The sequence below is a fragment of the Diadema antillarum genome, unplaced genomic scaffold (genome assembly GCF_040938485.1).
Source record: "Diadema antillarum isolate AM-2024a unplaced genomic scaffold, OU_Dant_1.0 seq00000562_RagTag, whole genome shotgun sequence".
In the NCBI taxonomy this organism is placed as follows: domain Eukaryota; kingdom Metazoa; phylum Echinodermata; class Echinoidea; order Diadematoida; family Diadematidae; genus Diadema; species Diadema antillarum.
Genome location: NW_027271501.1, coordinates 344,896 through 368,533, shown reverse-complemented (window position 1 = coordinate 368,533; position 23,638 = coordinate 344,896). Strand labels below are relative to the sequence as shown.

The 23,638-nt window shown below is 39.0% G+C and overlaps 1 protein-coding gene across 1 annotated transcript in view; it reads left to right on the top strand.

Moving 5' to 3' along the window:
• Positions 1–14,581, top strand: part of LOC139735031 (interstitial collagenase-like) — a 34,620-nt gene extending 20,039 nt beyond the window's left edge. The window contains exons 2-8 of the mRNA XM_071645806.1: positions 418–677; positions 8,030–8,316; positions 10,037–10,195; positions 10,748–10,887; positions 12,151–12,298; positions 12,989–13,264; positions 13,999–14,581. Coding sequence (XP_071501907.1) covers positions 418–677; positions 8,030–8,316; positions 10,037–10,195; positions 10,748–10,887; positions 12,151–12,298; positions 12,989–13,264; positions 13,999–14,108 — 1,380 coding nt within the window. The 3' untranslated portion in view covers positions 14,109–14,581. The remainder of the gene's footprint in view (positions 1–417; positions 678–8,029; positions 8,317–10,036; positions 10,196–10,747; positions 10,888–12,150; positions 12,299–12,988; positions 13,265–13,998) is intronic.
• Positions 14,582–23,638: the final 9,057 nt, after the last annotated feature.

Genomic DNA, 23,638 nt, shown 5'->3' with positions numbered 1-23,638 from the left:
CCCAACAGACTACCAGTCAATAGTCGACAATATACGAATGACAAACGAAACATAATACTAATTATGTTTTCATGATAATGATGTATAGAAAGTTACGTACAAGCTGTAAATCCTACTACCCGGTTTTATAACATCCAAACTAAAAACTATTAATTTCGATAACGATTGCATTTGGACAAATAATCTTTTAGATGGTTGCTGACTCTGTTCCCATGACTGTGACATCATCATGACGTACGTGGCGAACTATGCACACATTATGATTATCATTATACATAGTATTATCTTAATATTGTTAGCAGGACGAGTGTCAGTATTAATGCCAGTGTGATACTGGTACACTGTACTACCATTGTAGGGCCTATTATTATTGTCACTGTAGTCACTTACTTCATATTTGTCTTCCCAATCTGGCAGGAGTACCTGGCCAAGTATGGCTACTTATCGGTCAGTCCTGGCAAGGCCCCGAGCACCCTGGCCGTCCAGACCGCCGTGGCTGACCTCCAAGCCTTTATGGACATCGCCCCGACGGGCGTGGTCAACAAGAAGACTCTGGACACGGTGCGGACGCCACGATGTGGCCTTAAGGACCCAGTGAGTCGCATGACCAACGAGGTGGGCGGGGCCGAGACAACACACTATGGTCCCAGGTGGAACAAGACGGACTTGACTTACAAGTGAGTTGATGTCAGCTAGGGTTGGTGTCCATCGAGATACGTGATGCCCGACATACCACTCCCAATTCAAACGTTTTTAATGAAATAAAAAAAAATAGCATTCTTTTTAAGTGATATTCACATGTGCACACTCCCAAGATCACATGGGGTTATGTTGTAGCTCCGTGATCACAGGAATAAGTGCTTTATTGGAATGCATCAGTTTAATCACTGTTTGAAATAATTAAAGCGTCACGTTCAGTGTTTTGAAGTTTTCTTCAAATGAAGGTAATAAAAAAAGCATGTAAAGCGTTCATTGTCGAATTCGTATATGGGGAAATTGTCAGGGCGTTTCTCTACATATGTTTTCAATGAAACAGCTTTTCAAGTTATGTACCTCTATACACCACTGAGTAATACGTAATAGTACGTCAGGAATGCGTGTAAGTGTTTTACTGCCCTGCTTAGAACAACAGACCACTAATGGCTTGAGCAGTACGCACGTGGGTGGATCCATTTTTGCGCAATATGATTTCATTTCTATTACGCACTCGAAATGGCGATCGCTTCTCTATTCTCAAGTTGATTGTAATTGTTCTCCATACACAATATGCTTGCCGTTCACACTTTATTGTGGTCAAAACTTGGGCGGACGGCCAATTTGTCGGTCAATTAGTTGACTCCATGTGGTAATCACTGCGGTTTACTCTCTTGAACATGAGCAAGCAGGTTGTCACTAAAATATCAATCAGCGACACGACTGTTGTATTTAGTGAACTAATGATACTTCGTTACCAGCATTATGGCGGGACGTGAGTGTAAGGGTGTAGGTGATATGGTCGCTACCCATCAATCGCAGGTGTGTTGCTCATGCTTACAATTTTTATCAAACCTGAATTGTCGTGACATCCGCCGTGGGGAAACCAGCCAGAAGATCAGAGGATTTCATAGACGGGATACAGCCAACTGTGCAGATTGTTGGAGACCGACCTTGCCAAAGCAAATGGTCCTGTCTGAGGTACCACGTGTCGCATGGTATATTTCGTTACGAAATTAGTCCTATCGTCGACAAAATGTTCATTTAGTTACGAAATATTGTCACCTCATTACGAAATAGCCATTTCAGCGACGAAATGTTCATTTCGTTACAAGATGACTGATCTTGTAACGAAATATACCTTGCTACACCTGGCGCCCCATAGTCCTGTGGCACGATAATCGGAAAGTGTCTACGCGAGCATCTCCAAAGGTGTGACGGTTGGGTGATATTTGTTTTATAGTTTTGGAAGGGTGGGACTACCCCCTGGCGCCTCGACTTCACATTACAAAGCCTCAACCAAAACATTTCAAAGTTTCTCTTTGCCGCAGATATGGGTTGGATTCTGCACTTTTCCCGAGGCGCATCTGCTAAAACAGCGGCATACTGATCAATGCTGATGGTGAAGTACTATAGTGCTTGAGGTTTATGGAAAGATACCAACCATTCAACGGGGAGTGGGGGAGGGGCAAATAATTCGACCAGTATTGTTTCTACAAGAAATCGCCTCAACGAGCTGATGTAATCAGTTGGGTTTTATCGATACATTTACCACTACTTGGAAAGTATTTTCTGAACGTTGTCATGGTTTGAAACCCTGGCTAAGTGATCGATAATTATTAAAACATGATGCAAGTAATTTGTTTCTGGAGTGGGTTTAGGTCCAAATAGGGAAGCGAGGTTCTCAGTCGTCCGTCTTTCCAGTGTGTTCTGTTTGGATTGTTCACGTGGACGGCGGTCAGTACACGCTGGTCAAAATTGTTGAGTTGATAGGACCTTATTAGGACCAATTTATTTCAGAGAGAATTCGGTACATGGCGAATTATAGATTACCTATCACAGTGTTGGCGGAGAGTCTGCCATACATGGTAATAAACAAGGCAAACTTAGATAAGGCAAGATAAACTTTGTGGTCTGTAAACTACATTGAGTCATTAGATTTGGCTCATGTTCGTGCTTTTACGCCAAATCCTTTATTACGTCATTGAAACTGGGTAAACTGACAAGAGCGAGGGTACAAGACCGAACGATAGTAAGTTGCGTTTTTGGCAAGCGAACGAAAGTGCCTTCAGAGTTTTCTCTTCATGATAACAAATGAATGATATAACTTACTAGTTTCTCCATTCAATAATGTCTAAACAAATTCTGCATTATGTTCCCATGACTTTGGTAGCTACATAACGGAGTCAGATCAATTAAGCCTCGAAACAAATGCACAGCACTTTGTGTGTTAGCTTTGTGCTTAAAAAGAAAATACATGTACATGAAAGCAGTAATATACTGGTACACACTGTGCAAGAGAAATATATAGGTTGCCCCTTCCTGTTATACAGGAATATGGACGTACTTATCAGACTGATGCACGGGTTGCGGTGAGTCAGTAAGCAACAACTGTCTTCTGAAGCCAAACATCGTTGGCCAAGGACCGCCCATTCTTGATAGTCTAGGCTTTTGAAAATAACGAAATGTGTTGTGTAAGAACATCAATTGAAAGTACTTTCTGATTCATTGCAACTGACACTAAGCCGTAAATCGCCCAACAGGAGTCCTCCCAGTTCTTCAAAGGGGAATAGCCTCGATAAAAGAAACAACAAATAAACATTTCGGCGGAGAAGACACTCAGATGCTTCATCTGTCATTGTCTTGTCATTGTTCGATGACGTTTACTTCAGACCTACCAGACAGACCTGATTATAATGTACAGTCTTATCTTCAAGACGGTATCCATGGAAACCGGACTTCCCAAGAAGGCGATTCGCCGGGTCATTGCCCGTTATACCTCATTAAAGAGCTGACTATTGGCGTTTTCTTTTAGTTATTGTATCTAGAAAGTTTCAAGACGTTATAGCTTCAGATGTCCCGCCGTTTGTGACCTTATAACGTTCTTAGATTCTTTCCAAGGTGTTGCTGCTAACTTTATTTTATGACAACGAGTGTCACTAACAATATCGACCGAATTTTCGAAATTCGTCTATAAGTGACTATAAAGCATGAAATGGAGATAAAGAAAATGACATTAAAAGAAATAAGATTGTATATTTCAGTGAGATATGGGGTTTACTGTAAATGGACCAAAATTGTACTGCTAATGTGCAATATCTTTACTCAAGGGGGTGTATTATTGCGAGGACTAGGTCACCATACTTTAACAAGACTTTCACACTTCCGTTAGGACCGATAGATACACATGGCAAGATAGCAGTGTTGCAGATAGTGTCTCGGCTATATGGTCACACAATCATGCTACGGCTCGAACCGAGGACCCGGTTGGTAACAGCCTTCACCAGCCGAGCGTGCAAACCACTAGACCACAGCTGTCCACCTGTACAGTATGCATGATTAGATCCGTCCTAATGTGATGCTCTGAAGTATACAAGATGTATAGATCATTGATAAGCAGCCAAAAAACGACATGAGTCAGTGTCTATGGAGCTTCTTAAAAGTTTTGCCTCCACCAACCCGCAAAACGGCGAGCACACTCAATGGAACACAGAGTCACACATCAGAAATCAGACCTTGTGGGGAAACCAGTTTTAGATGCAGGAATTAAAGTGTTCCTGGTATATCAATTAAGATAAATACACCTGTCATATAAAGACATACTATACAGAGAGGAATGATTAGTCTGTTTCTAAGTAACAACTATAGGTCCGCTGGCTGTTCTCTAATCCCATGTCTATTGAATTACTTGTGTGGGTGTCAAGGGAATTAAAAACCTTAATCAATGCTGTTAATTATGTGGCGGAGAGGGCCAGTTGTTACTTTTTTTTACTACTACGTTTGAAATACAATGTACTCCATTGCTCTGTATTATGTCCAGATAAACAGTAGTCTGTCCGCCCCCACCCTAACAGAACCCTGCCTTATGCTTACCGCCAAACTTTCCTGGCTATGACAAGTTCGTCTCCGCTCGGCCAACGACCTTCGCTACTTCAAGGACTGACAAGGAATAGCTTTCTCTTAATTTGAGGCAGTCATTGCGCAGTAATCCATTTTACAAGAAAAATGAAGGCAAAAACGAATACTGTCCACTTGATGTATTTGTACATTGGCTGATTTCAAAGTATTCTTTCGTGATTGTAATAGTATTGTTTATAAAGTGTGTTTTTCAGGTTTTTCCTGTGGACATACACCGTACTTTCAATGAGATGGGGATATCTCGAAAAAGAGAAGGGACCAACGGGGCTGAAAGAAGGAAGTAGCAAGATCTTAGGCTATGACCCAGGAAAACACGTAGGGTCCTCTTACCTAACTATACTCAGAATGAGATAAGAATGAGGGGAAATCCCATAGTTTTTTTTCTTTTTCTTTTTTCCCACTCATTCTCAAGATGAAAGTTTCCTTTGAGATGTGGCTCATGGATGTCTTTCAAAATGGAATTCCACTTTGACACGAACTTGATTGAAATTGAGGAGTGCGAGAAAATGCTAGCCTTAATATACCAGGATTTATAACTCCATGTTTGTAACTCTCCTTGCTTAAAGAATCTGACCTGCGCTCGGCCAAAGCAAACATGATTGCCATAACTCACGCCAAATAATATCTTTCGAATTTCGCTTTGACTGTGGACATTATACTTTGCAGCACCTTTAGGTGATAGGCTGGGTTCATGACGCCCACACGAAGGTCATAGATTAACTCCATCTTCCGAGCATCTCATGGTAAGGGGTGAGGCAGGGTGCGGATAGAATGCAGGACGGATTTATAGGATGAATATCAGAATCGTGTGGAATGTCGTGTCTTATTTGTGGTTAGTGCCAGACACTGAAGATTAGAATGTTTAGCGGATGCATACCTTCATGTCGAGACTCTTAAAGCTGTTCTTCAACCTTGAAGCCTCTAGCTATACGAAAGAAATTGCCGCTCTGTTGATTTCCTCGATGTAATATCATTCACTGTCGTCATGGATTCCAACAAGATAAAAGCGTTTGCACTGATGCAAGCACGGTTTTATATAGTGGACACGCACTGAAGTGATATAATATCACCAACCATTGCTGGCTTATTTCACCAATCATCTCTAACGTAAAATTTGGCATCCATGAACATCTTAATTTCGTTAGCAGGTATCTATGGCACATGGTATTACGGCGAATTTTTGTGGTCTTCCCGCACTTTGACGTCTCCCCTCTAACAACTGTCAGGTGGTAGACCTTCAGAGTCACGTGACGAGAACACGTCTATCCATCTCTACATTGCGACATGAGAGTCAACCGGAAGTCCTTTAATCAATGGAACTATCCGTGCCGAGTGATCCTGATCATGATTCATACAGCGCTTACTGCAAGGACTCGAAGTCTCTTTCAACTTTCGGCATTTTCTTTCTCCTCCTTTATCACTGTTTATTATCTCTTCTTCTTCTTCTTCTCCTCCTCCTCCTTCTTCTTCTTTTTTCCTCCTCCTCCTCCAACTCTTCTTTCTTCTCTCTTTTAGCCAGTAAAATAGGCCTATAATTTCCACCAAAAAGGGTGCAAGAGAATCACCACTCGTACATATCTCAACTCAAACTCAAAATGATAATATCATCATCTTTCGAGGTTCATTATTTTGCTCCTAATGACTCCAATTACAACAACAATATTGCGATGATTGACAAATTTTATAGTAGTTCTAACAATGTGATAGATGGACGTTGACTTAAAGAGGGGTATCAATGTCCCTCAAACTCGTTGCTTTTTCTCTCTCCAGCTTTGGAGCGGAAATGGTCCAACTCTCATCTCGGAACCATCCAAGAAAAATCGAAAGTCCCAATTGAATGAGATTATTCACTTGATTTATTTGTGAAAAGACCACTGTAGCTCCTTAACTTGGCTGTTTTAAACAGCTATTCTTAGATAATCTGTCCATTTTCAGTGAAAGGTGCTAATCTTTCTACCTATTTGCTGCAAATTGTGGTTGCTGTGAAGACGCTGAGAAAACAGTGATCCGTAGTAAGATGCTATTTTAGAATAATTCTCCGTACGCTTCACTAGTTCTCGTCACAGGTCGGTTGTTCGGTGTCTATTCTTTTCGTTTCGTTTCTATTGTACAAAGTTTTGAGGGGAAATCTTGGTTTTAAGGAAGGAGTAATCTTCAGTCTAGGTCATTCATCCGAAAGAAAAGTGAACTAAGTCGAAATGGTACATTGTCACATAAGTTTTGAATTTGTTTGTCGATTCTCGAGTTTGCCATGTGAACAGAAATACATGATGGTGTATACAGAGCACCCGATTATAAGAAAACAGTTTTGTTGTTTTCACAGTCTGGTGAGTAAAAAATATGTGGTATTATAGAGTCGTTGTGATGATCTTGGATTGGAAAATAGATGAGTCAGAATCATATAGATGCCCTCATTGATTGAACAGTTCATTTATACAATTTACACTTAATTTGATAGTGCGAAGGAAATTAGGAGTGTCATTACATTCTGGTTGTCAGGACAAGAGTGTTGAATGCTGTCCTTCCGTCGACATTTTCATAGCATGGGTACGTTTTACGTATGTTATTGTCAAGGTCATTTGACCTACTGATGCAACATCATCTTGTCGGAGTGTTGATACTTCCTATTCATCGTCACGTGACTAGAAGGAAGATTTATACCGGAATAAGGTCACTAACCCCAGAAGATAGCTGGACTTTGAGGAAAAAACACACCGCTCTGATATCTTCCACATCCTTTTGGTCACAACCCCTGAGGACTTGTCACTGGAATTGATAAACCTGACAAAAGACACCCGTCTAAAACAAGATGAAAAACTTCATCTACTTTGGGGTGTGCCTTCGGGCCTAGTGGTTTACCCTGTCATGTAATTTTTGTATAACACTGTAAACATCCGCCCTTTATTACAAACACTGGGATTTAGATTTCTGCCTGCGATATGATGAACATCGTCATGACATGAGATCCTTTCCGATGAGCTCCGGTGAAAATCGGGGTTACCCCTGGACGCGACGCACTGTAAAACCTGGAACCATGATTTCCCTTGTGTCATCTTAGGTGTTTTCTTGACACGAGTGTCCGGTCTTGTAGGGAGAAAGAATTTGTCATATTATATGACAAAGTCGCAAGTATTTTGTATAGAGTTCACGGTCATGACTTGTTTCAAATCTCGACCTCATGTTTGACGTCAGATGGAAATGAACGCAGTGGCGACAATGTCCAAAATAGGAAACTTGACGTCAGAAAATAGGTTGGTACATGCGTATTATAGAAATTTGAGAGCGGGCTATTTTTAAGGGGTCGTTTTGGCATAGAATGATGGAAACTCTACTTTCTCCCTTTTTCTCTTCTCTATCTTGTTGGTTAAGCTCATTCTCACCTGTATATATTTATTTCTGATTTGCTGAAATCACACAGAATATTCAAGTTTCCGTCTGGCGCCAGGAAGACCAAATTCCGATCTGCAATCGAGCGCGCCTTTCAACTCTGGAGTGACGTCACCACACTGAACTTCCGGGAGGTCAAGCGGAAGTCGCCTGCCGATATCGACATCCGGTTCTACTCGGGATACCACATGGACTCCATGCCGTTCGATAACGAGGGGAGAATGGTCGGACACCCTGTTCAGGCCGACGAAGGAGGCAGACACGTTGTCCGTCTGGACGTCGATGCGGACGAAAACTTCTCTTTCGGCAGCGACGAAGGTAGGTCTTGGAAGTCGATGTAAGGTTAAGCTGTTGAGGACGGACTGATTTTGCTACAACACGCATTTCCCATAGACATCTGCCCGAGTATAACGGGGACTAGTCTTCAAAGGGTTAAAGAATCGGGAAAGTATCTAATTCAGCATCATCAGTTTCTGAGTGCAGAGTCCTCATCTTCATTGAACCCACATCACTTGGAACAAAATGTAACTCTCTGTTCAAGTAAACATTGGAAAATGAATTAAAATCAAGCGTCACCAAATCTTGTCTGAGCAATATGATCGTGACTCGTAATATTTTTTAAATGAAAATTTGAGCGACTTTAGAATTCGATATCTTTCTGATTTAAGTCAGACTTTATCAAACTGATACTATTCCATTATTAATTTGATGTTATACTCAACAAAGCTCGTTTGGACATAGAATGCATTTTAACACACCCATTGACGATAGGCAGTGAGTCAGTATTATAACGAATTTATCAATTTACACGCGTATTTCGTCCGATTTGATGGTATCAAGCAATCTACTAAAGTCATGGACAATTGGATTAATATTACACATAATCTATAATACACAAATTTCATTAAGCCATCTGTACGCCCTACATCGCTTTAATAAATTGTAAAGATAAACACTGTCGTTCTAGGAAGATGACAGCAACACCATCAACATTCACATAGGTTCTCTTGCGAATATGTGAAATTTTCACCTTGAAGGACAATACCTCATGCAGTATTCTGTGACGCACTGGTGCAATATCTGCCAAACTATTATGTCAAAGAAACTTTTTTAAATTTCGCGCGACAAATTGATCCAGGTATTGTTTTCCGTCCCTAAAGCAATATTCCCCAAGGGCGTCGTAATCACTAGTGAACATAAACTCTTGTCATCCTCAGCTCTCGTGTTTGAATTTCAGCAGAGCTTGTGTCCTTTCGACAGAATGACTTCTAATTGCGAATGATAAATTGATCAAGGTCGTTATGCCCTCATCGGCAAATATGGGTAGAGTAGTCTAATTAGTTATGAAAACTAATCGGAGGAATAACTGGACCGTCACGTACACGCCTACGATTGAAACATGACATCCATACAAACAAACAAACAAACGAACGAACGAACACACACATACACAAACACGTACCATCACTTAGATGGTTGAATGGACCACATTCGATTCCTTTCAAATTCGTCCCAATTCCCTCTGTCCATTATTATGTTATGATGGTATAAGCCTGTTCGGTATAGAGGCTGGGTTTTATGTTAATATCTATTTCAGCCATAACTGGGCGGGCTTCAGGTAGGACTAACAACAGTTGATTTATGGACTGACATGGATATAGCGATGCGCCATTGCGTAAGCCATTATAATCATCTTTTCTTCGTATTTTGGACCCCCCTCCTCAAGTTGTGATCGACACATGCTGTTGCGTTTTAAAACCGAGCCTTAGAGCCTTATGCTTGTATTACTCTTGAGAACACACCACAATCAACACGTTGCATAAAATCCACATATATAGGCCTATTCGTTTTGATAGTTTCTCAAATTACTAAATATTATTACAACATTCTTGGTATAAATCTCAGTGAGTAGCAAACTGTCCTCATCCCCTTCTATACCTGCGTTTGTTGTTGTTAGGCGTGCCTTTCGGTTCTGCTATCTGCACTATAATTCACTGCGTTCTTAATGACGTATCTTTTTTGTGTGTATTTCTTACAGGCATAAATCTCTACCAGGTCATGGCTCATCAAATTGGCCACGCCCTGGGTCTCGGTCACTCGTCCACTCATGACTCTGTGATGTCACCTTGCACCAAACCCTACATGGCCGACTTTGCTCTCTCCCCTTCCGATATCTCCGGTATACAAGGCTTGTATGGTAAGTTCATGAGATCTGGCTGCACTCTTCGTGTGTAAATCCGGGTTCTTCTCAAAATACATTCCAATCGCATTAGAAATATTAATATCATGAACATGGCATACTGTTATTTGATTACCCTCCAATATTTTTTTCTTTTTTCTCCCTAAAGGTGATATACCAAAAGTTTTCGCCTCGTTATCAACACTGTCTTAATCAAAAGTGTTACGTGAGTCACGTGACCTATAACTCCCCCCTTTTTTTTTAACCAAAAAAGGAAATGTTGCAATAGTTAGGCATTCCTCCGCTCTATTATTCATGTTCGCAAGATCACTTAAAATGTGGCTGCTTTTCATAGAGTAACCTTCAACGACAGTTTATTATTTCTTCTTCAGCATGACATTAGCGGGCGATGGTAAATATGAATAGCTAGAGAGAGAGGGGGGGGATGGGGGGGGGGGGGGGGGGGGAGTAGATAGACCTGACTAACCGGCGATAAATCTTCTCCAGTACTTTAATGACACCATGTGTCACTAAAATGTGTTATCTCAATGTTATATTTACTTTGATCAGGTTCCCCCAACCCGCCATCCTCACCCAGCCGCCCTCTCCGCACACCCAGCCCCATCCAGCACAGCGAACCCCTGTACCTTTGCGAGGAGAGACCGCTGGATGCAGTGGCAGTATTAGCAGGACAAATCTACGTTTTTAAGGTGAGTTGTCTGATTATGTGGATCGACAGCCATATTTTGATCATACGTAGCTGATTTATCCATATCTGATTTTATCATAATGATGTACATGGCAACATTGACTGATGGACCCCTTTGAAAATCAGTCTTTTACTGAAAAGTCTATTCACCCTGTCCATTGAAATAGATAATTTAATTCAATTCAAAACTGTTAAATATCGCCTTGATTGTCCTTCCTGGCTTAGTCGCGACAGCCGTTCTGCCTCGTAATTATAATAATTTATTAGGATTATGGATCGGGTTCGAGTCACAATGAGTTTAAATGAACACTTCTGTGTAGCCATGCATTCTCCTCGTGTGAGAGGCAAAACACTGTCCCTTGGATAAAGAACGTATAATGGAGGTCTCGGGTGTGAGAGAGTCGGGACTCTAAAACATCCAACGTCTCTTCCTCGCAACACCAGGGTTCAATCCCGATGTATTGTTCATTTCATTTCATTTCGTTTGTTTCCAATTCCCATTAAAGTGCAAAAAAAAAAAGAGGTGGGAACAACATTACATTGGATTACAATATACAAGAAAAAGAAAAATATAACACATTGAGAGAGAAAAATAAACAATGGAATTCTAAGAGAGAAAATGGAGGAGCGAGTAGAGGCCACTGGCTTTTCTACAACTGGGCTCCTACTTGAGATTATATGTAGGGTTCCTACATTTTAAGATACCTACATTTTAAGATAGAGAGATAAAAGATAGAAGAGCAAACTATGGCAGGAAGATGAAAGATACTGCAGCAGACAATATAGGTATTTGGTTAAGTTTCAGCGAAAACTGACTATTCAACAAAAATTAATGTCTTTTATATTCATTCTTAAAAGAGGCTCGGGACGACGATCCCCATGTTCCGTCCCACACACCCACATCAGGAAACAGGTCAATGACCCCTAGAGGTGGCTAATAGGAGTCAACAAAGCATTATTATTAACCCAACACATAAATGCGTCGCATGAAAAGAGAAAGATTATCTTTGGGTGAGATTTACTCCAAATCATTTTTTTTTTCTTTCTGAGAGGAGCGTCGGACTGTCTTGCCACCCCAGCCCCTCAAAAAACAACACCAACAACAACAAAACCATAGTAGGCCTATTTGTGTGATGTTAAAGAATCCAGTGTACATGAAGATGAATAGTGAATTCTTCCAAACAGAGGTGTGTGATCGCCACAATAACCACCACATCATTTCTTGTCATTTTTATGTTTGTTTTCTTTTGTGTTTGTTTCACAGGGCAATCGATTTTGGCAGTTTAGCGCGCCAAACCGTCTGGCATCGCCAGTCTCTGGCACTCCGATATCACAAAGATGGCCTGATTTACCGTCTGGACTTAGTGCAGTCTATCAGAGACTCACGGATAATAAGGCAGTCTTCATTAAAGGTGTGTATCACCTATTTTCCACAATATTATCAATGTATACTAATATCAGCAATGTTGTGTGTAATCATACCGTCCCTTCCAGTAAGAGGCAAAGCACTCTGTCCCTCGGATAGGACATAAAACTGGAGGTCCCATGTGTGGGAGAATCCCGCGTCAAAAATCATCGCAAGGAGCAGGGTGCATAGCCCGGTGAAGTGGTCCAGCCTCACACCCGACTGGACCCCATGGAAGACCAGCTAGTGTAGCTGAGTGTGGGCTATCCAACCATCTAAAATTGAAAAATTAACCAAACAAGTCCTGATGATCTTATAGCGTTACATGTTTGTTGTGAAAATCTGGAGTTTCTCTCTTTTTATCGAATTTTGATTGAATATGATATAGAAAATGACATAGAATCATCCTTTTGAGTTTACGCGGCGTATACGTCTGTCGGATTATTCTGTTACAGACTATATAGGCCTACATGCCATGAGGTACAATAGAAACAGACTAGTAGTCATGCTGTAATTGCTTGCGATTATATCAGATTATGATAGAAATCAATATTAGAAAAGACTGAATTCATATGTCGTAATCACAGATCATTGCCGTGGTATTGACGTTAAGTGTTAGGGCGATTGCAGTGATTTACATGTCTACTATAATTCACTTTATTGTTACCCTCTACGATTCGTTTCTTGTATGATGAAGGTGGCTCTATGTGGGTCTACGATGTCCATCCGAAGTTCAACGAAGAATCGACCACCGCATCGTATTCGCGCATATCAATGCGCGATCTCGGGTTGCCGCGCAGCGTGGACGTGGCACTACCGTGCGAAGAATGGCCCGGGTCCACGTACCTGGTGAAACGCGGGAAAGTGTGGCACTACAGCGACCAGAGCGAGACGACCATGCCTGGCCCGCTGCAGGCCCGGGACCTATGGGAAGGCCTCCCGAAAAGACTCGATGCTGCCTTCACGTACAGAGGTAGGCTGTCCTGTAAATAACTCGTAGATAATTACCCCTGTCATGGCGATCGATTTCTCGTCTGTACAGTTGCAGTTATTTTTGAGAATTTTGTTCAATAAGACTGCTTGCCGAACGAATAAAGACAAACGAGAGATACGGACAATCGTCTTCTTCTTCCAGTAAAGTGCAGACCACCGTTGGCGTATTATCGTACTTGTCTGACTGTAATGTCATCCATAAACACCATTGTGCTAACTTTTGCACAAAAAAAAATAGAATCATTGTGACGTCAGTGTTTACAAAGAATTAGCCACAATAATGGCGCGTTTTTATTGCAACCGTGCATATTATCCTTCATTGTAGAAAATAGGAGTGGACGCTGTATTGATCTGACCGGATAAATTCTCGTTATTGTGGGAAATAAAGTTGTCGAGCAAACATTTCCCGGGTCTTTTATGCTACAAGAGTACAAGATTACCATCAATGAATAGAATGTGTATAGATGTATTTTCAGCAGATGATGAACATTCAAATAATACCGTTAGATATCAAGGATACAATGGCATCATGAAAAAAGGAAGAAATCATTATCAATTTTGCCAGCATGTTTGCCAGTACATATTTACGATCTGTTGTAATATGCGAGCGTATGTCTTCAAGACACTTTCCTGAAGAAGTTGACTTGTGTAATGATTGTAAAATTATTCTAACCCCTCTTGCTGTTCGTTTTTCCTCTCTTTCTCTCTTTACAGGTGATTCATATTTCGTTTTAGGCAGGGAATATTTCAAAGTGGATTCTCTTAGCCGTCAAGTGGCGGAGGGATACCCTCGCAGCTTTCCCGCAGATTTCTTGGGCTGCTGAAATGGACCAATGACACCGCGTTATCATTTCACAGAACATTATGAATATCCATGCAATTCTTTCTTCCAACCAATCACTGGATAGCGACAGAGCATGCGCAATGCTTTCTATCACTGCGCGCAGACAGAAAATATTGTGTAACCGCAAGGAATCACTTTTCGTCTGCGGGAGCTGCTACCTTTACTGGACATTTGACTTGTTTGCAAGAAAATCGGCCTTCAGCGAGCTTGAAAGCATATCTATCACACGGAACTTGACATGGATTAGAACTTTGTGGGGGAAAATGACCAACAATCGTGACTGCATCAGCTGTGTTTATAGTGGTAATATGTATATGAGCTTTGTAAATAGATATCATTTATATCCGTGTATCTTGTTCTGATACCTAATCTGTTCATGGTGTATTCATGTATTGCAGTATTCTTCGTGTGTAAGGTTGTCCGGTGAGTTTTCGTTAAGTCTGTGACAAAAGAAATTTCGTATAATCTATCTGGTTCTACAAGCTTCTTCTTTGGTAATGACATATAAATTTTGGTAGAAGGAAAACACTTTTCTCTCTCTCTCTCTCTCTCTCTCTCTCTCTCTCTCTCTCTCTCGTTGGATATTTGACCAAACAGGCATGTCGGTGTTTTCAATGCGTATAGGAGTGAAAACAATTACAATTGTATAAATTTGAGATATATGCCGTCAGAGTGGAGAAATGAATTTTATGATTGTTACTACTCAAGTGCATTCTGGGATTTCATAAGTATGAATCTTTATTTTCGCTAACTTCTTCCGGTTTTTTGACATCACTGTATTTTCTGACGAAAATAAGTTTAACAAATTGACTCGAAATACATAATTATGTATTACTGTGAAAGGTAATCATGTGCTGACGGAGGCAATACCACTGGTTATGATGATTCATCATTAATGATTTCTTATGTGAAATGGGTTAAACCTATTTGATAGCTAAAATGTTTTTTAAGGAAAGGTTTTTAGACTATGTGAGTTGCAAAATACCTTTGCAAGTCTGTGAATGTTATCATTTTTGTAGAGTTGTTGTAATGGGGGGTGGTAGACATTTCTCTTTCCTTCTTAGACTACAAAGCGGGAGAACATTCTGAAGTAACAAAGACAGGTAAACCGTCTTATGTGAATACGGCACGCAAGTTTCGGCATGCCATTAGAAAGAATAAAATATACAGGTGTATATTGTTGATAAAGTATGAAATCAATTTGACCGAACTTTCACAAATTTGTACAAGCTTACCATCAACAACGTATTGCAGCCTCTGGCATAAAGATGACAATTAATCCTGCTAATTCAACCGGATGTCGCAATATGTCAAGCAATATTCCACAAGATCAAATATTCTGATTACTATTAATGTTTTTGACATCATAAAATGACCTACTAAAGGAAGTCAAAAGAAAGTATGATGTACGTCAGGGAGGCTGGCTGCAATACGACGAAAAATCTCAAGGTAGAAATAACCATAAGCAGTTGAAATATGATTCTACTATCAGATTACGATATGATTATATTTCATTTTATAAAGTACTAAAAATGTGACTCTTTAAGGGATTTGACTTTGTGAGATTATTGTAAAATATGTAGTAGCTGTGAGGAGCGAGTGCGCTTCCTAACAACGTGTAATGTACTAGATCAAAATTTTAATGTTGTGTATATTGTACATATATTACAGTCGATATATATTATTTGCAAATGTATTCATGTGGCTGAAGTATTAAATGATGCACTGCAGATATTATTCTCAGACCTGAACATGCGCGTTTTGTTAAACTGATTGATAAGTTTTACAGATTTGAGAGCAGCGTTCATTGTCATCTCATCCCCAGACCAACCTCCCCCCCCCCCCCCCCCCCCCTTACGAGTGGTACGGTCTCCCCCTCATCGCTCTCCATGACGTTCTGTCCTGGTTTATCTCTATCATTATTATGTCAATACATTGTATATCGTCCGTCCTCAGCGGAACATTCGGTCTTTTCTACATTATTCAGGTTGATCCTTTCCTCCTCTCGTCACATGAGGTCGCTCTATGTGATTTTCTCCGACTGTATCAGCAGTTCTATATAGCTTCTTTTCCTCTCTCTCCTCAATCAATCAATCAATCTCTCAATCAATCAATCAATCTCAATCAATCAATCAATCAATCAATCAATCAATCAATCAATCAATCAATCAATCAATCAATCAATCAATCAATCAATCAATCAATCAATCAATCAATCAATCAATCAATCAATCGATCGATCGATCTATCTATCTATCTATCTATCTATCTATCTATCTATCTATACACTTGTATAAATGAATTCATATTTCTCTGTGTACAGTTTACTTTCAGATGATAAAAATATACATGTAACTGTACATCCAACACTGACTTTCGGAACAAACTCGACAAATTTCTATTCTTCTACACTGCAACAACTTCAATAAAACTTTGTAAAGGACGAAAAAGCACCTACAAGGCTACAAGTGAGGCTAAGTAAGAAAGCAGGGTATGTTAGGAATGCGTGTTTTTTTTTTTGGGGGGGGGGGCAGGTGGGCTTTACCCTTTTACTTACATGCTCTACTGACTTAAAGTTGCAATGTTTGTTGCCTCCTTTCGTACGATTCTGAAAGAGAAACAACGCTGGGTGACTTTTGGCGACAATCATTATCACGGTAGTTTCCCAATAGGACTTACAGATTCATTAACTCGCTGATCTGAGGTCCTGAGAAAATGTTTATATATAACCAAATGAATAAACCAGTACATGAAGGACAGAATACAAGATTATTAAATAAACATACGATAAATGGAAATGACCACAACTGTGATAATGATGCATACACGGCTTGTGGCATCAGTAAAGTATGAAAAATTTGTTAGGCCTAACAAAACCTATGGAAATGCCTTCGAAAATTAAAAAAAAAGAAATTTTCTCTTCTTTCATTTTTTTTTAATGTCTAGACAAAAGTTCGGTAAACTAGGTTCATTAAACACCTTAATGGCCATCACTGCGTGGTATGTTAGTCATATCTTTACCATAAGTCATTATTTGAGCGGCAATGTACCCATGGTTTTATCAAATTTTATCAATTTCTGTACCATTGTATCGTCTTAAGAGATTAAAAAAATCCAAATATTTAATAATTATAACCCATACACATTAAATGAATAATAGTAAATTTTGTTATTTAGAAAACCAAGTTCAGAGGTACAGGGATAACTTCAGCAAAGTGACTGAGACATAATTTTCCAGATGCTCCTCTTGTTTTCACTTTCCTCTTTTTATGTATAATACCAAAAACTCTATACACAGCCATGCAGAGGGCAAATCAAATGGACTGGAAAAAAAAAGTAGACACACATTCACATGACTTTGTACAACACCATAGAGATGGACATTGTTTTTCCGATCAATAAATTTAATGACTCTAAATATCTAAATATACAAAATAATTGGTACGTGAAATATCTGAAGAAAACAAAATAATATTACAAAACTCATTAGGTTTTACCTTGATAATATAAAAGCAAGGATATCCTTGCCTTATGCCAGCGCATGCTACAAACACATACGTTGAATATGAACCACATGGTGGTACGCCCATCTACATTGGTAAGAAGTTTGGAAGAATAAAGCATTGTATGTTTTTAACTCAAAACAATGCCACAACAAATTATTTATCCCTTGGCTATTTTCAGGCAAAACACTGATATACACACATAGAACTTTCATTGAAGAAATTTACACATCATTTGTACGAGGAATAGATACAACTTAACCTGAATTACGTTACCTTAAATTCATCGGTCAAGTTGCATTCGAAGAATGGAAACAATTTTACCCTGACAATTACACAATACATTGTATACATGTACATAAGTCTACGCCAACAATACACAAGGCTTTTTAAGAACATCACAACTTTCCACTTCTGTTTATGAATGTAAAAGGTTTATGCTTTGCATAATAATGTTATTGGAGAGAAAACCAGCCCCAAAGTCTGAGAACGTTGACTCTAGAATCCCAGTGCTTTTCAACTATTGAATTGCGCGAAACCAAACTGATCAAAATAAACCCTAGGTAATACTTCAATGTCAAAAAATCAAAAAAAAAATATCAAGAAGAATAAAATAAAAGAGATTAATAGACACATGTACATGGCTTGCATCTTATGAACACTGGGTATGACATAAGAAATGGTACATTTAATCCCAGCAAGCAGTACCAAACGTGATAGATGAAGGACTTTTAACAAACGCTGAGGGTTCATGCGACAAGCAAGACATGATCGTGTCATGGATCAACTTTGTTCTTTTTCACTTTTCCAGTAATTAGTTTATATCTACAATGGTATGTGTTCTAAAATAACATAGATTGAGGCCTTGGTGTTTGTGGGGCCATACACACTGACATTTCAATTCCATATGCAACGTGGACTATGGACAAAAAATCTGGGCACATGCGTTAAAGTGACAAAAGGGCATAATCTCACTGAAATGCAGACTCTGAACATTCATCAGTGTAGCAATGGAGGGTATATGCAGACATAAAAATCACGATATGGGTTTACACGATATTTCTTTTGGTAAAAATCAGTGTAAACAATCAGAACTTTTACTTATGATGAATATGTATAAAGCATAATTAGCAATAGTCTGAAGGAAAATACTGAGCCCAGCTGTATAACAGAAAAAGCACAACAAGGCAGAATAATTATGGTCGATTGTTACCACTACCTTTACCTTTCATACAGTTGAATAAGTGCATCATTTGTGTAGAAATTACAACACTGGACATTGATCCTACTTCACGTTGATTAATTGATATTTAATGAATTATCATCAACCTCACTTGTCTTAATTACTCATATAGACACAGGAATCTATCAATGCAAAACACGGGTGAGTCAATGCTGAGCTGTGCAAGTACAGGGGAAGGCTTGTGGGCTTTGTGTACAATATAATACAAGTGTATTAAATTATATCATCCAATGACTATTGACTGCAAACATACTTTACACTCCTCTTGTATTCTGCATATTGTCATTTCAACCAGTGGAACTGAAGACACAAAATAGAGAAGATGATCACACAACCAATGTCTAAAAGTTTTCACAACATACTTCCCCCCCCCCCCCCAAAAAAAGAAGATTTTCCGCCGTTGACATCTGCAACATTTTCAGTGTATGTGTTCTCCAAATATTCAAACCTTCCATGACAATCTTCAGAAGAACTCTTTGATACGACTGTGCACAAAAATGAACTAAAGGACGTACATATCAATCAGAAATAAAACTTCAAGTGTAGCTCTTCATTCCCTCAACTACTGTAAAAGTGGAAATTTTCGCGGTGTTGAAATTTTCGCGCATTTCGCGTAACGAGAAACTAGCGCGAAAATAAAAGCACGCAAATATTTTTGCTTGCCATATGTTCTCCTACTTACTGTCTTGATTCCGCAGAATTAAAAACACGCGAAACTCTTCTTACCGGGCCGAGCGCGAAAATTTAGTCGCGCAAAAATATCTACTTTTACAGTATTTTGCTCTAGGTCTTGTTGTTTACGGATATGAAGCAATGCAAGCACAGATCATACTTGCCAATATCAAATACACATACCACATAAACACATAGCCACATAACCATGTGAGTTGCAGAAGGGCTTTCCCATGGTGAGGCTAGAACAGGTTTGTTTTGGATGAGCAGTGCATCAATACGGTCAGTATATCTATCATATGGAGAATGGGTCAGTTCACACTGGACATTACTCTTATCCATGGGTAGTGACCAGTCAATCTTTGTATGCTTGATATATGGACTAAACTGATATGAGAGACACCTAGGATTTGTGCTGTTCCTGAGTGACTGGACCTTATAAATCACACTTTATTATCTGAATGCTGCTATGATTATGATGGAATTGATGTTATATAGAATTATTACAAATCAGCCAATTATATTTCATATACTCTTCATTCATTTGAGTTCTACTGGATATATCATTCAGCCTATTCTTGTGGCAATCATACTAGAATACATTTTCATATCTTCTTCTTCCTCTGTATGGATAACATATTTCTGTCTTAAAGGCCCAGTAGCGTGAGGATTAATGGGTGGTCCAATTCATTCCCTGCTCACTGGGGTACATCCAAAAACCATGAATAGCACTGGTCAGCGAATGTGTGCATTGAAGCATACGCTCATTGATAGCAGTTGACTCCAACTGAAATTCTTTGGTTGTGTGTGTACATACACAGAGATAAGTGATAAAACTGTACACAATTTGCTACGGGGATTCTGGAATATATCCCCAGCCTTCCCCACTCCATGGTATCCCAACACTACCCGGTCTTTTAAGATTAATTTCCTTCCTTGTTGAGAATCAAGAGACTAAAATTAATTTACTGCAGCCGAATGTGATGACTACAATGTATATGAAAACTTGAATCACAATGCAAACCAGAGGAAATCATGTACATTTATACTACAAGCATGTAATCATAAACACACAGAACTCTCTTCTGTATATGGTAAACATCCGACATACTTGAAGAAATGAAAGGAAAGTCTACATTTACAAAAATGCCTTTGAAACCCACACTTGGTGTGATGTAGAATTAAAGATATACATTCCTATTTTTTATTTAACCATGTAGTCAATATATTTCAGCATAAGAATGGACTATCACAATGTTCATATACATTTATATATTCATATATATCAATGTTTTTGACCATAACATGTCACTTCTTTGAAGTAATGACAAGATAATATCTGAAGGTTTGAGTTTCCCATTACAGTGAAGGGCCAATGTAGTGCTGACATTCACCTTCTTTAGAATTAAGTCATTAACCTACAAACAATAAACAAAGAAGTTACACACATTACCATGAACTCTAGTTACAATGCCAACTAGAGTAACCATGTCAACTACAGGGGAATCCGGTTACAACAAGCTGCTTGGGACCAGTGAAATTTCCCTGTTATATGGGGTATCTCCTTACATCAGGGATAAAAAACAAAAGAATATAAAGGGAATGAGAACTGCAAAATTGCTTCAATTTATCAGGTATTTTTCTATATCGGATCTTGTTCAAATGAGGTTCCACTTCATTAATAAAGACAAATGTTTCCCACTTTCCTCTCCTATCCTAACTCCCCAACCCCCTCCCAATCCCATGATCCTTAGCACCACAAGTCATAGGTGGGAGCAACAATCAACAGAAATAAATTCAGTCTTCCCTTCCATGTTCATACCATGATTTTTATTTTCTTCTGGCACAACAGAACAAAGTCTTTGTTACAGAAAAGCAGGAGACAACAGTATAAGATTCCTAAAACTTCTGTTTGTCTAGAACATCTATCCTGCCACTATTTTCTTCCTGATAAAAAAACATAAAACCTATACACAATCACACAGACACAAACAGACACACAAATTCACAGAAAGAAATAGATTAAAGGAAACTGGCAAATTCTTCCCTTAATATCTAATTTTCTCAGTATCAAAACATCATTGAAAAAGCATCTATCAAATATATTAAAGTGCTTTGCACCTATTACCACTCACAAACAGAACAGGGTCTAGGGCATTTACCCCCCTGGGCAATTACCCCAGACCATTCCCCTGATCCTAACCCTAATCCCAAACCTAAACCTAACCCAAACTCTAACCCTAAACCTAACCCTAAAACTAACCGCTACTCTAACCTTATCACTAACCAGTGTTTAGCCGGGGGTAATTGCCCTCGGGGGGTAATTGCCCTGATACGGTCTAAACTTCTCAAAAGATCTTGGCTACATAATATTAAGGAAACTCTATGTAAAGTGACACATGTTAAAATGTGTTCAAGAATTGATGCAAGAGGGCGCTATACAGTTGACAATATTTGCAATCACATAGCTTAGAACAAGTGTCGATCTTTATGACCAGTCTACATAGGAGGTCCTCTAGATGAAAAGAAAGCATCTACTCATTTTCATTTTGCTTTAAATATTTTTCTGGCATGTCACTCATATTCTACAATTACATGCACACATACAGGAGCTTGGTTTGATCTAGAAAAGGGTGTCCGATTGAAGAAGCTTCCTTTTAAGTTACATTTATGGCACAAAGTTTTTGAAGTTTACATGTACTAGTGAAAGTTTGAAGAAATAATTTGACAACTTGTAGAAAATCTCCATTCATATTTAAGACAAAATTACAATAGCTTTTCATTTTCTTTTGATTTGTCTGGTTTTACGGTCCAATGCCAGATTATATCAAGGGGAAAACAAATGGGGAAAAGTGGTAAAGTAAGAAATTTCCTGAGCAATAATATTGGATTTGATGGAAACTACTTAGTCCTCACTGGACGTTACTTACATTTTCACCAACTTAATGACATTTTGTCCAGCTTTACATCAAAAGTAATCAAACATTGAGGGTTATGGTTTCCTTCATTAACTCACTGGATTGAGAATCTTCATAAAAATGTAGGAAAAAACCATGAAAAGAAAAGAAGCTTTGGCACCTTTGATTCTGCAGCAGCTACCATGTATCCCTTGAGAGTACATAAAATGTCCCCTCAATTTCAAAGTTAGCTATGAAATACAAACAAAATGTAAACAATTGCAGGCTTTGAGCTGAAAATTCAATGTTTTCACAATACAGTAAAAGTCCTTTGACCAACAAACAAACCTTCACTCCACTTCCCCTTTTTTGCAATGAAATGAGACTGAACAATGTGCATCATTTGCACAAAGGATTATTGTATTGTTATAGCATAGCAATGGTGTTTGCTTGTTTGATATGTGTTTTGTAACCAGCATAACTGTTCACTGAAAATGTGAAACTTTAAAATTCCATAACTTTCCTATTTCGGGTCCAAGGAAATTTTGAGGAAATTTCTACTAATCTGACTGTGTGACTTTACTCTCTTTATTCAAGCAAATTCAATACGAAGTGGCACTGTACTGCAAGGCCATCACATATAAAGCCTCACACAAATTAAGCACACTAAAGCACATTCGTTTATCCCTGGTTATATGAGTAAATCGATCAAAGTATACAAACCAACCCAGAATCTATGTTTTAAAATTTCATGAACGAAAAATCAAACACAATGAGATGATCGAGCACGTTCTGTTTCAAATTCAAATCCAAATCTTTTGAACAATATTCCCCAGACTCTGCCAAATTTCCACAACAGTCGAATGTAAATCCAAACTTAAAACGCGCTTATTTAACCTGTAACTATCCATGCCTTATTTTAATTGCTTTTTGTTCACTTAATTGCTCCCCTGTTCAGGTGTATCCCACCACGTGTAGTTAGTTGCCTGTATCAAAGCACCAAGAGCATCGACATGCTGACATGTGCACTACTATAAAACATGACATATTCGCGGCATGAAATTTTCACAAATTGCCACTGGCATCCAATGCATATAGTGTAGACGAGAACTTTCGCGTGCATTTTAATTTCGCGAATATTGGCGCTCGCGAAATTCGTGAAATTAAAATGCACACGAACATTCCTCGTTTTACA